Here is a 14,110-nt window from a genome sequence, read left to right on the forward strand (position 1 = left end):
CTAGAAAGCGAGTTTCTTTGTCAGCTGGCACGTGGCCAACATGACACTTCCTGGCACAGGCCCATTCAACTGAAAAGTAGCTTGGTAATTGAATTTAAATGCAGTATTATCGTCCAAATTCAGACTGGAAAGAGGAAGGTCACATTCTTTGGAGGAAAATTCCTTTAAACCTGCTACACCTCCATAAAGCAGATCTAAACCACTTCGCACTGGAATAGGTGTAAGCCAAGCACAGACGAGCCTTAGACATCCGAACACAGCCAAGAATGCCCTTTTCTTCACCATTTAGCCCGTACCCCACCTCTACAGAAAGTTACAGTTGGGATGTTTTGAGGAAAAAATCAGAACAGAAGGCCCTGCATGTACGGGTCTATTTGCAGCTTTCTATACTACACTGTTTAAATTTGGCCAATTTTACAGACAGTACAGTCAAGCATTGACAATATTCATAGTAAAGGCAATAGGAAAACACTTTGTCGTGAGAAGCCTTATATGGTATATGAACACGCAGCAAGCTTCTAGTGACAACCATGCAAATTGCTTATATGGAATAATTTGACACCCTCTACTCTGGTTGTCACAAATAATTATGAGCTTTAATTTCAACAGTGCTGGACCAAGATATTTCCAACACTATCTCCCCACTATGCACCACTGTGGTGGTTACAAGGGGCTGGCCAGCTCTTGCAGTCTGATCCTGAAAGCTGTGCACAGAGGGGCGCATTTGCAGCTTGCTTCTGCATCTCTTTGGGTGACTGCCAATGAGAGGGAGGTGACAGAGGTGAAGGAGGGAGCTGATTTTGGTGGCCATGCTGAATGGGCATTAGTAATGCTTGGTTTAGTTTTTATAGTAAGGGCGAACTGCTAGCCCTGAGGATGATTCTATGGGATGATCCTGTAGCACAACAGGGCCATAGAAGTTCCCTAAGCAGCTAGGCAGCGAATTCCCCCCCGCAGTGACCTAACGCCTCAGGTGATACTGGGCTGGGCTATCTCTATGTTGCCACATCTTCAGGCCGCAGCACAAGAGGTGTGGCCACAGTGCTTCTACATCCTGCTATAACTCCCACCCGGACTGTGCAGCACACATTATGGTGTAAAACTGGGGTAATGCCAGTGTAGCTGATGGAATCACATTGGTGTCAAATGGATATGGGAGGACTGAATCAGGCCCACTAGGACACACTAAAGTGACAAAGCTATTAAGATAAAGGCGTGCATGACTTTAACCAAACCATACCTGTTTGACACAGGATAACCTAATGGGGATGGTATAAAATGAAAAACAAAGTGTTAGTTACATCAAAACTATTGAGATTATCTGGCAAAAATAATTTGCCACTGACATGAAGTAAAGCAAAACAGAAGTGTGTTGGCACTTCTGCGGGATCTAGCCCAGTGGTCCCCAAACTTTTTCGTCTGGCGCCATGGAGGACCATGGCGGCAGACAAGTATCTGCTGAAATGCTGCCGACAAGCAGCAACATCAATAGGCATCGCTGCCAAGAAGCAGTGTCATCCAGAGGCGTCACCACTGAAATGCTGCCAAAAATCGGCAGCATTTCAGCGGCGATGTGTCTGGATGACGCTACTTCTTGGCAGTATTTTGGCGGATGCTTGTCCGCTGGCCAGTACGTGGGCGTACTTAGACGCCCCAGCGGGCACCATGGCACCCCTGGGCACCGTGTTGGGGACCCCTGATCTAGCGTCTCCCCAACAGCTTTCACGGTTGGTATATCAACAACATTTTCTCATCTCTCCAGCACGCAAGTGCCTTCTACGTTTCTGCTCCTTTGTGCGTCTGGCTGCCTAGGACAATGGCAACGAACTACCAGGCGTAACAGACTGGCACAACAGCTTATTTTCCCGCTGAAGCAGCATCACAGCAGAAGCACCCTGAAGTAATCAGGTAAAAGGCTGTGGATCATCAGCAGATGCAAAGACTTCATTGCCAACTGCATGTGGTGTATTGCTGCATGCAGCGCAAGGACCAGGCTCTGATATCATGACCTCTGTGCCTGGCCTCCCCCATCCCCCAGTTTTGCACTTGCAGTGGAGCAGAGTGAACTGAAATCTGCTCTCAATGGCTAGAGACCGATTCCATCGAGCTGCACTATCACAGTGTAGTTATAACACAGCAGCAGAAGGAAGACCGGGGGCGGGGGAGGGGAGGCGAAGAGCGGGAAGGAGAGAGGCAACAATTGGAGTGGGAGACATGAAGAACGATCAGAGTAAGCCAGCACTTCATGGCTCCATTAATATCTGATTAAATTTAAACAAAAATCATGTTTAAGCTTAAACACATTTGTCCTGGACAAAAGCTTTCTCAACATGAACTGCACTGAGACTGCAGACAGGAAGCTACACATTTGAATAGGAAGATGTAGAAACTTCCTTACTGATTCCACCAAGAGTAAGAACTGGACACACAGACTCACAAAAAATTCAGCAAGAAAGCAGAGTCCATGCTGGAGACTGACAATCCAGAGAGGAGGAAACCTGATGCCTCACGCTGATTTTAATGCAAGATAGAAAAGACCAGGCTTCTCTGTTTAGGTTGGAACATATTTTACTAGGGAGTAGGGGCCAGGGAGTATACAGACAGACAATGGAGGGGAATGAAAGACCACACACCACATATACTTTGCTAATTGTATCAGAGGTTTCTTGCTTACCCTTGACTTCCAACCCTCTGCTCCCAGTGCCTGATCACCTCATCTCCTCTCACTCACTCTCCCAACTCCAGCTCCTTTTCCTTAGCATCATAGAATCATAGAATCTCAGGGTTGGAAGGGACCTCAGTAGGTCATCTAGTCCAACCCCCTGCTCAAAGCAGGACCAAACCCAACTAAATCATCCCAGCCAGGGCTTTGTCAAGCCTGACCTTAAAAACCTCTAAGGAAGGAGATTCCACTACCTCCCTAGGTAACCCATTCCAGTTCTTCACCACCCTACTAGTGAAAAAGTTTTTCCTAATATCCAACCTAAACCTCTCCCTCTGCAACTTGAGACCATTACTCCTTGTTCTGTCATCTTCTACCACTGAGAACAGTGTAGATCCATCCTCTTTGGAACCCCCTTTCAGGTAGTTGAAAGCAGCTATCAAATCCCCCCTCATTCTTCTCTTCTGCAGACTAAACAATCCCACTTCCCTCAGCCTCTCCTCATAAGTCATGTGCTCCAGCCCCCTAATCATTTTTGTTGCCCTCCGCTGGACTCTCTCCAATTTATCCACATCCTTCTTGTAGTGTGGGGCCCAAAACTGGACACAGTACTCCAAATGAGGCCTCACCAGTGCTGAGTAGAGGGGAATGATCACATCCCTCGATCTGCTGGAAATGCCCCTACTTATACAACCCAAAATGCCATTAGCCTTCTTGGCAACAAGGGCACACTGTTGACTCATATTCAGCTTTTCATCCACCATAACCCCTAGGTCCTTTTCTGCAGAACTGCTACCCAGCCATTCGGTCCCTAGTCTGTAGCAGTGCATGGGATTCTTCCGTCCTAAGTGCAGGACTCTGCACTTGTCCTTGTTGAACCTCATCATATTTCTTTTGGCCCAATCCTCTAATTTGTCTAGGTCCCTCTGTATCCTATCCCTACCCTCCAGCGTATCAACCACTCCTCTCAGTTTAGTGTCATCTGCAAACTTGCTAAGGGTGCAGTCCACACCATCCTCCAGATCGTTAAAGAAGATATTGAACAAAACCGGCCCCAGCACTGACCCTTGGGGCACTCCACTTGATAACGGCTGCCAACTAGACATGGAACCATTGATCACTACCCGTTGAGCCCGACCATCTAGCCAGTTTTCTATCCACCTTACCGTCCATTCATCCAGCCCAGACTTCTTTAACTTGCTGGCAAGAATACTGTGGGAGACTGTATCAAAAGCTTTGCTAAAATCCAGAAATAGTACATCCACTGCTTTCCCCTCATCCACAGAGCCGGTTATCTCGTCATAGAAGGCAATTAGGTTAGTCAGGCATGACTTGCCCTTGGTGAATCCATGCTGACTGTTCCTAATCACTTTCCCCTCCTTTAAGTGGTTCAGGATTGATTCCTTGAGAACCTGTTCCATGATTTTTCCAGGGACTGAGGTGAGACTGACTGGCCTGTAGTTCCCTGGATCTTCCTTCTTCCCTTTTTTAAAGATGGGCACTACATTAGCTTTTTTCCAGTCATCCGGGACCTCCCCCGATCGCCATGATTTTTCAAAGATAATGGCCAATGGCTCTGCAATCTCATCGGCCAACTCCTTTAGCACCCTCAGATGCAGCGCATCCGGCCCCATGGACTTGTGCTTGTCCAGCTTTCCTAAATAGCCCCGAACTACTACTTTCTCCACAGAGAGCTGGTCACCTTAAAAACTTGCACTAGGATCCTCACTTCTCCAAAGGCCAATCATTAACCCCAACTGCCTCTCCAACTACCGGTGTCTCTCTTTTGCACTGCACCTCCTGAACAAACTGTTTATAATCACTGCCTTGATTTCCTCTCCTCCGATCCATGTCGATCCCCTACAGTGCAGCCTGTGCACTATCCCACTCCACTGGATCATCTCTCACTAGCTCTCCAGTCACCTATTCTTGGACAAGTCAAAGAACTGTCTTCACCCTCCCTGAGCTTTCTGCTGCTTCTGAGAGCATCAGACACTTTCTCCTTCCTGGATTTTTACCGACGTGGGCTCTCCATTTTCTGCCTGCATCCGAGGGCTCTTTCAGCATCTCCTGTAGAAACTTCTTCTCTTCCTTGCCTTCACTGTTGGGAGTCCCTCAGGGCTCTGTCCTCAGTCCCTCTTCTCCCTGAGCGACTTCATCAGCTCACAGCTTCAGCTACCACTTCTACACTACCACTCAAACACGCTCCCTCTCTCTCCTGTCAACTTCCCTCTGTCTCTTACACAATATCTAAAGGTCTTTCCAAAGTATCGTCCTGGATGCACTTCTGCCACCACCAAAACCCAGCGGACCTACTTCCAAAACATTGCCACTTCCCGTTATCAGTACCTTTATCTCCCAGCACTCAGGCTCACAAGCACAAGGCCATTTTAATCTTCTCCCCCTTCCTCCCATGCACATCCAAGATAGCACTAAATATCACTACATCTTGCCGTTTATTCCATTTCATAAACAGTTCAAAAAAATTGGACCACTCCTTTCTGTCCTATCATCATTGCCTGCCTTGGCTTTAATAACCGCCTCCTCTCTGGCCTCCCTCAGCACCGACATCTTTCGTCTCAAGTCTGCTTCAGCAGTAAAGAATCCTGTGGCACCTTATAGACTAACAGACGTTTTGCAGCATGAGCTTTCGTGGGTGAATGCCCACTTCGTCGGATGCAAGTCTGTCTGCTTAAGCCTTTGTCAAGTCTGCTTAAACTCAACAAAACTTTGAACTTGTCCTTTCCTCCAAAGCCCTGTGCAACGTTGCCCTGAGCAAGTCTCAGATTTTCTCACCCATGTCCCCTACTGACTATGCCCAAGTACGCCAGTCACACCACCCAATTTGTTTTCTTCTTTTCCAGAACCCTTGCTTTCCTCCAGGCTGCCCCACATGCATGGAATGATCTCTTGGTCAGTGCGCTAGTCCCCACCCCTTCCCAAAGACCCGCTGCTTTCATAAAGCTCACAAACTAACTCCTTCTCAAATGCTTTCTACATCCCAGATTTAATGGGCAGTAGAAATCTCAATGGGTTTTTAAAATCATTTTGAGATACCACCTCCCCCGAATCACTCAGTGCATCTTCTCTCTTATGCCTGTCTTTTGGCTAAAAAGCTTCTGGGGTAGGGACTATCTATATATTTGAGTCTTGTACAGTTGCAAAGATATGGTCAGTACATAAACCTTAACTCATAACCAAGTAGTTGGTTATTCGTTTTTTTTCTTGACTGAATTTGCTGCAATATGGCATGTGGCTATTGACAAAAGGAAGCGCTAATCCAGGTTTCCTCTTTAACTCAATACTTGCTGCAAAATTATACAAAAACAGTGAAGAGAAAATAGCTAATTTTAACAGTACATACCAAGTCTGTAAAGTTGGGTGTAAATTTACAGATGACATATACTGGGTGCAACTCAGGAAGTCAGACACTGAGATGGCATGTGGCTAAATATTAAAAAATTCTCACTACTAAATAATGATTCATAAAATGATCATAGAATATCAGGGTTGGAAGGCACCTCAGGAGGTCATCTAGTTCAACCCCCTGCTCAAAGCAGGGCCAATTCCCAACTAAATCATCCCAGCCAGGGCTTTGTCAAGCCTGACCTTAAAAACCTCAACCCTGTAATGAAACTCAGTGAAACACTGATCATGTGTGAGTACCGAGAGACAGTTTAACAAGGAAGTTCTTGAAGTTCCTGTCCAGAGTTCAACCATAAGCCAGTGGAGAGAGATTACAACTGGTCATGTATTCTGTTTCCTTTTTTAAGTTACCAATATAAAATAAAGAGCGGTTTAACATTTCTACTAATGGCGAAAGCAGTTTCAGAAGTTCTGCATTTCACAGTTGTTCTGGTCCACAAAAAATTAGGGTCATAAGTAAATAGGAATTGCCACACTGGCTCAGACCAACAATCCCATCGCTGACAGGACAGCATGCATCACAGGACGGAGCAAGAAACCTCACGGTGGGCAATTATGGAATAACATGCTCATTCAGAAACGTTTTTCAAACCACTTCAGTTAGAAGTTGAAGCATTAAAGGGTTTATATTGCTTCCAAGCTATGTTTTCAAAACATAATTTCTATGTAGTAACGAAGTTATTAGTTGCTTTGTTCTTTTAAGAAAAGATACAAGATTACCTGGAAGACCAGATTTAAGGTTAGCAAGATCAGCAAAGGGGTCGAAGTTCTGAGATTTTGCTTGGCTGAAAGACAAACCTGAAGGCACACTGGTCTGGCTTCCTGTAGTAAGAGCTTGGCCTGTGTGATAAAAACAAATATGAAGTTATGTACAGGGCACAGATGGCGGGGGATGAAAATATCCACTTTTTTTTTTTTAAAAGGTGTTGACAAAAACTGTCTCCCTGATTCACAGCAAATTGCTATCAATATTTTCTATGTAGATTCTTGTCTGAGGCCTCTCCTCCAAAATTCTTGTTATACATGTTACACTGTTAGCTTTTACCATGTCTATAACTGTCAGTACTTTAAAGCCGAGTACTTTAATGTGACTGTATTTAATGAACCACATGAGAGTCGCATATGGTTGTTCTGTTGTTTCGGGTGGCTGAGATGACGGATATTTGGAGCGCACGCATTTTCTTTAGCGATAGAAATACATATTTTTGTTGCGCAATACCTTCAAGCGCAGGCTTCTTCGGCTGTTGTGATGCTAGTTTGGTTGTAGCTGGGGAATCTGCCCAAGAATCCCATCCGCTTAAAAGATCTGGGTGGCTTGCGGAGGAAGTCATTTTAGGAAGGTCTGGCGCCAAATTTCCTAGAAAAAAATTGCAAAAAAAATTGTCAGTAACAACCCCACAGTGTTAATTGCACTTTTTGGCAAGAGAATTCAAGGCTGCTCTCCAGGCTCCCAGCTGGGTCACTATTTGGCCGGTTTACATTCCCATATTAGTACCAATTATTAAAATGATATAGTGTTGCTGTGTGTTCTTACACATCTCCTGCGTTCCTAGAAGGGTTCTGCCACTGGGGTACTTGAGACGTAGCTTTGATTTCTATTTTCAAACTTTGCTGAGCAGGCCAAAATAAAGGTACCTTCATTCACAGCCGCTGCTGTAAATTAACACTTTGGCCCTTCCAGACTAAGGGATCATGCTTTGAGCATTCCCTCCAACAGTATGCTGAGAAACCAACACACAGGAATACACCTCTACCCCGATATAACACTGTCCTCGGGAGCCAAAAAATCTTACTGCGTTATAGGTGAAGCCGCGTTATATCAAACTTGCTTTGATCTGCCGGAGTGCGCAGCCCCGCCACCCCAGAGCACTGCTTTACTGCATTATATCTAAATTCATGTTATATCGGGTCGCATTATATCGGGGCAGATGTGTAATACACAATTTTGCAACGCATTTGGGCTCTCTCTTTTCTGGACTGCTAGGGCAATGGGTGACCAGAGATACAAACTGCAACTGAAAAGTTCTTTGGTGAAGCTGGCATGTAGTTTAGCATCAACCCAGGACAGCTAACAGAACCAGGCACTGTAACCCAATCACCATGACTCAGGAAAACATGATTTTTCCAATTCTCTCAGCCTTCCAACTCCAAAGAGCCTCACTTTTTGGAGGCTGAGAAAAGACGGCATCATCACCCGGTGTGTGTGGATTACTCTGAAGATCTGGTTTAACAGAATATAATCTGAAGCTCCGTATTTGCTAAGTCTCCTTTTTCTAGCCCCTTATGTTTAAATTGTTTAATTAAAAAAATTAAGTCCATGGCACTTATGGTTGCAAAGAAATCCTCTAAAATAGGAATTGTGTGTAACTGACTTGTTCATCTAAACAGAATGTTAGCTCTGGATCCTAATGAGAACACCTTAAAATGTCAGGCCTGAAGTATTATACTATATATTCAATCTTAGCTACCTCACCACGGATCATTTTAGCAGATTCCTCAAGCCAAAGTACTTCTCTGTTGCTGCATGTAACAAGACATTGGGATCGAGCACAGCTAGTTTTTGACAAAGGTTAGAAGAGGGAAGTGAGCTAGGGCATAACATAGCCCCTAAGTGAATGGCCATCCTCTCTCTGAAGACACTGAAACTACTTGTTCAAACTAGTCCCTCCAAGGGGTTATTCCAAGTTGCAAACAACAGCAGGAGTCGCTCAAGCCTACACTTGTTTAACTTCTAATTATGATCAACTGTTATAGCTCTTCCCTACAATCTAATGAGGTCTGGTGATTATTTACTGCCCATGGAACTTACTCAGTTCTTGATTATTGAATTATATGCACCCATCACTGCTCCGACACTGAGTTCACTCCATCTCATTACTGTGGATTATTGTAATGAACACTGACACTACTACTCATTCACTGTTTAATGAGTTTAAAATTGCTTCTTGATTCAAATGCCCCTAGCTGTGCTTGTGTCTTACTCTACACGTCCCTGGTAGCGCTCTGGACATGGTCGCTCGCTAAAGAAGTCGCTCTCCTTTGCGCTTGCATTTCAGGTCACTGTACACCAGTCTGTGCTTCTTTTCACTCAGTGGGTTTTGCCTCTTACCTTCCGACACTCACGTAAATTAACAGCACTACAATTATCTTCACAGTCTCTACATTTCTTATTAAAATAAATGCATAAACCTGACCACAAGGGGGGGGGGGAGGGGAGAGAGCCTAGAGATCCACTTCAGACACGGTACTGAAAAGTTTTCAGTCTGGAGGTAAATTTGAGAGATCCCGAACAGCAACCCACCTCCCCCATTTCTGCTGGGTTTTATGGAGCCTGTATGACATCAGTTCGCTGCCAAAGGAAATCTGATGACAAATGCTGAACAACAATCTCATTAGTGAATCACTGCAGAGGAGAAAAAATGGGCGTTTCTGACTCTGAAAGGACACAAATATTTGGTGCCTTTTCAGTGTCAGAAGTGCTAGATACAGTGGCATTTATTAGTAAATAATATTTAGCACCTTATGTTAAGCTTTGAGCGTTCGCTCCAACAGTTTGCTGAGAAACCAAAACAGGAATAATCTACAATTTTGCAATGCATTTGTGCTCTCTATTTTCCTGACTGCTAGAGCAATGGGTGACCAGAGATACAGACTGAAAGGAGGAATCAGAATTGCTCTATCTTCATGTGACACACAAGCTTGCAATTGTACAATTCCACTCCAGATATCTATTTCCTGGTTTAGGGGGAAGGGAGCACCTGAAACCTGAGGCTATTTCTGTTTCAGTGAATGAGGATTTTAGAGCATGCCATGCTCTTCACCCTGGCGACGAGCACCGTCCTTGCTGCTAGCCAGCCTTTAAGAAGCTCTCCAGAGACTTGAGGTTTAAGAAAACACTATTCAGTCCTGGGGAGGAGGGGGCATAGCAGAGTCTTTCATCAAGAGTATAATTGAACCAAGGCGTACTTACCTGGGCTGTACTGTAACCATTACAAAAGTATGTGCTATCCATAACAGCCGCAAAAGAAGAATACAAAAATCCAATTGCAATTCACTCATCCACAGAGTAAAAGAAGGCTCAGTACAAGTAATATTGGCTCAGCTTCTCTATGGAACACCGCACCGCAATGCTAAGCAACTTCAGCTGATTTTCTGAATCCATTAGTTATGGCAAAGAAGAAATTTCATACAAAATGTTTCAGACATTGGGTCATCATTAAACACGTGCAACAGAGCAAATGCTACTGGGGGAATTGCTGCAAAAAGTTCAATTAATGCTCCCCCCACTAGCCGGGGCACAGCTTTGATGGGGTGGAAACATTGGAGACTTTCTGGGGCAGGAAAAGATCTGAATTGGAACAGCCGAGACAGTGTGCGAAATGCCCGTTCCTTTTCTCCCCTCTACCTCCCTCCTTCACTGTGCGGGGACGGCTATTTCTCGCTTACCTCCCCATGGTGCAAGGCCTAGGGGACAAAAGCAGGGGACCACATGCTGCATCTGGCCCTGTCGTTGGGGTGATGCTGTGACCAGGTGATTGGCTCCTGTCTGTTCCTTGCTTGGGCGGTGGGGGAGGGGAATTTATACACTTTGTGGACTCCTTTCAGCCACATCCTTCCCACCCTTGATCTATTTGCTGGATCTCGGGGGTGCCAGGAGCTTGGTTTATCACCAGTTTGGGGTTCCGAAAGGGATTTCGCCCATATGACAAAATTGACACACTGCTGTGTGGGCTTTTTCACCGTCCACCTGGCATCCAGGAGGGCTGGTTGGGAATTGAGGTTACACCTGCTGCAAGGCAGGCTCCTGTGAGGTTGGTGGGTAGAGGGTCCAATCGATGTTCTCGTGGCCTGAGGCCTGCATCAATACACACAATTTCCTCTTCACTCCAGTCTCAGCTCTGCAGAAAGCTGTACCCATCACTCCTGCTCTTCCTGCTCACTTTCTGCAGGCTCTGATCTCCTCTGGGCAGTTCGCCTCGCAGGGCTAAGGACCTCTTTGGCCACACTTTCAAAGGAGATCAACTCCCCTTTACTCACCTACATGAGGCAGCCCCATTTTCAAGAGTGCTTATTACACTGTAGCACCCATGGAACACTAATTTAGTTTTCATCGACACATCCCAAGAGGTGTTTTCTTGCCTAAATATCTATGAGGAGCATAAACCCAGAGAGCAGAAATAAGTTGGAAAGGGACTTACTGCCCTTCCACCATAAATAGCCGGTGTCCATGTTTGCTGTATCGCAGCACTGAGGTTCTGTAACGGAAGTGACAGCAGAAAAAAAAAAAGGTGGCAATTAAGCAGGATGCATAATTAGAGCCCTGTGCGGATACAAATTAGTATTCGCATCCAATCTGCAAAAATGGTCCGCAGATGGAAAGCGGATATCCGCAGATTTCCAAACTCTACACATATTACACATAGAGACATTTCTCCTTGCAGATGAACTCAAGAAAAGGCTTTGCACCCATGCAATAAATGAAACAAGGCAGGCTATTTTCCAGCAGTTAGCAAGAGCCAAACAGTTAAGGCCCCTCTTTCATTTATATTAGTGCAAGTGCCATTAAGAATTTCAAGTGACCACAGCTGGGTTAACAGCTTACACAAGGTGCAACCTGAAATAGCCTCATTCACGATATGGTTTGTAAAAGCCATTTTATCCATTGTGCTCTCCTGACACTGGTGACCCAAACACACTGGCTGAAACGTGAACCGAACAACAGCTTTAGAAACAGAGACGTGGCCTGGACCTTACTGTTTAGGGGATATGGCTAAACAAGGGCTGGGTCAAGATTCAGCCTCCTAACATCCCACCTCCATCTATGAACCACAGAAAAGCTCCTAAATCAGAGGCGGGCAAACTTTGTGGCCTGAGGGCCACATTGGGTTTCTGAAATTGTATGGAGGCTGTGCCTCCCCAAATAGCCAGGCATGGCCCAGCCCCCGCCCCCATCCAACCCCTCCTGCTTCTTGCCCCCTGACGGCCCCCCAGGACTCCTGCCCCATCCAAACCCCTTGTTCCCTGTCCCTTGATGCCCCCCCCCCGGACCGCCGCCCCTGACTGCCCCCCGCTGCCCCATCCACCCCCCCTCTCATTCCTGTCTGCACCCCTGGGACCCCTGCCCCATCCAACCACCCCTTCTCCCTGACCACCCCTGGAACCTCTGCCCCTGACTGCCCCCTGCTGCTCCATCCAACTCGCCACTCAGGGCATTGTGCCGGCAGCACGGTGAGCTGAGGCTGCAGGGGAGGGGCCAGGGGCAGAGTCCCGGGGCAGGAGCTCAGGGGCCGGACAGGAGGGTCCCGCAGGCCGGATGTGGCCCACGGGCTGTAGTTTGCCCACCTCTGTCCTAAATGACCACAGTTAGGAGGTTGTCTTTTCATGCAGTTAACGGGAAAGACTGCCTCTGACTGCCTTCACTGGCATCCAACTGCTTCCTCTCTCATTTCCCCCCAGACTGAGACCACTGGTGAGCTCAGTTTTTAGGTGGGTGAACCGTACTATTTTTCTGTAAACACTAGTTTGTACGATCTGTGGGGCAGGGAATGAGCTAACTAGCTAACTAGTTTTGTGAAATATCTTGTTAGTTTATAGCGCAAATTCAGTGATTTTTAATACTTTTGCCCATTTGCTGTGTTCCATCCTGCCTACATGACAAAGTGGAACAGTGTGGCCCAGTTCCCCTACCTGAAGTGCATAAGGCCCTTTAGGCATTGTCTAAACTACACAAATAGACTTATTTTATCATAGTTGTGGCCTAAACGGTTTCTTTTTGCCGGTGCGGACAGAACATCTTGCAACCATGTTAAAATAGCCTCGTGATGGGGTATACAAACCCACACTGGGGCAGAACCCGCGGAAAAGGACAATACTGGGCCCAGCTACCCCACCCCTCCAACCCTGCAGAGCCTACTCCCAACTGGAAGCAGAGTTGAAAAGGGAGCAACCCAGCTCAGCAGTGGAGAGAAGTGCAGCGCTACCCCTGCGGGCTCCTGGAAACGGGATTACAGACGCCTCCCGGAAGCACCAGGACAGTATGCTGAGCCCAGTGAGGCGAACCGTTTGGTTTCCTTTTTCCTTCTCTGGGACCAGAAGCGGAGGGAGTAGTGGTAGCAAGTGACCCAAGGAGGGTAAAACAGAGGGTTCACTCCCATCCCACTCCAGGGGTCAATATTGCTGACACTTTGAGGGCCTTGGGTCAGAGCACGGTAGAGTGGGTGGACCTGCTCTTTCCGACTACTATCCCCCCGCCCCCCAGATGAGTGGACACTAACCACTAGGCCACCTGGCCCACCAAGGACACTACTACAATCCTGTCATGTGTAGGCATATGTATCCGTCAGGATTCAAGTGTCAGTAAGCCTGCAAGCACTTCTAAAAGACAGCTTCGTATCTGCTATTGTATTATAACACCTAACATCGCTGTAAATGAAAAGTCACACATTCAACTTGTATCAGAGGGGGAGCCATGTTACTCTGGATCTGTGAAAAGCGACAAAGAGTCCTGTGGCACCTTATAGGCTAACAGATGTTTTGGAGCATGAGCTTTCGTGGGCGAATACCCACTTCGTCAGATGCATGCACATTCAACTTGTTTACTCTGACCCTACAAAAAGTGCTGCCAAATGCACAAGTTTGTTATTCCCTTGAATAACCAGGTAGTTGGTTTCTCAACTGTCACAAAAACCCAAACAGAACATTAGCAGGGAGCAGAATGCCTTATTCGAGGAAGTTCTTCATTTTTATTCTGGATATTATGTAAAGGGCAGTCTATCAGAATCCGGAGAGGTTTTTTGTTTCATTTTTTTTTTTTTAAACTAGTCAACTTAGAATTCAGGTTGACTGTCCCTTCAAAACAATTCCCTAAAATGCTTAGAACATGGCTTTTTCAAAACCAGGATTCATAATTGTGTTTTAACATGGTCAGCTCTGTAGTGCAGACAAAACTTTTGTGGCTCCAGATGAGCAGGTTTCCAACATACTAAACTGAAATAAGTAGGTTTACATTTTTGGGACAGTGGG

The 14,110-nt window shown here is 46.2% G+C and overlaps 1 protein-coding gene across 3 annotated transcripts in view; it reads right to left on the reverse strand.

Annotated features, from left to right (window-relative positions):
• Window positions 1-14,110, reverse strand: part of GAK (cyclin G associated kinase) — a 100,711-nt gene that overhangs the window by 11,072 nt on the left and 75,529 nt on the right. For 2 of the 3 annotated variants that reach the window (XM_039543233.1, XM_039543235.1), the window contains 2 exons: window positions 7,308-7,445; window positions 6,809-6,928 (listed from right to left, as the gene is read on the reverse strand). In XM_039543233.1, coding sequence (XP_039399167.1) covers window positions 6,809-6,928; window positions 7,308-7,445 — 258 coding nt within the window. The remainder of the gene's footprint in view (window positions 1-6,808; window positions 6,929-7,307; window positions 7,446-14,110) is intronic. The other variant, XM_039543234.1, reaches the window with a different exon arrangement.

This window comes from Mauremys reevesii, linkage group 6 (assembly GCF_016161935.1).
Source record: "Mauremys reevesii isolate NIE-2019 linkage group 6, ASM1616193v1, whole genome shotgun sequence".
Classification (NCBI taxonomy): Eukaryota; Metazoa; Chordata; order Testudines; family Geoemydidae; genus Mauremys; species Mauremys reevesii.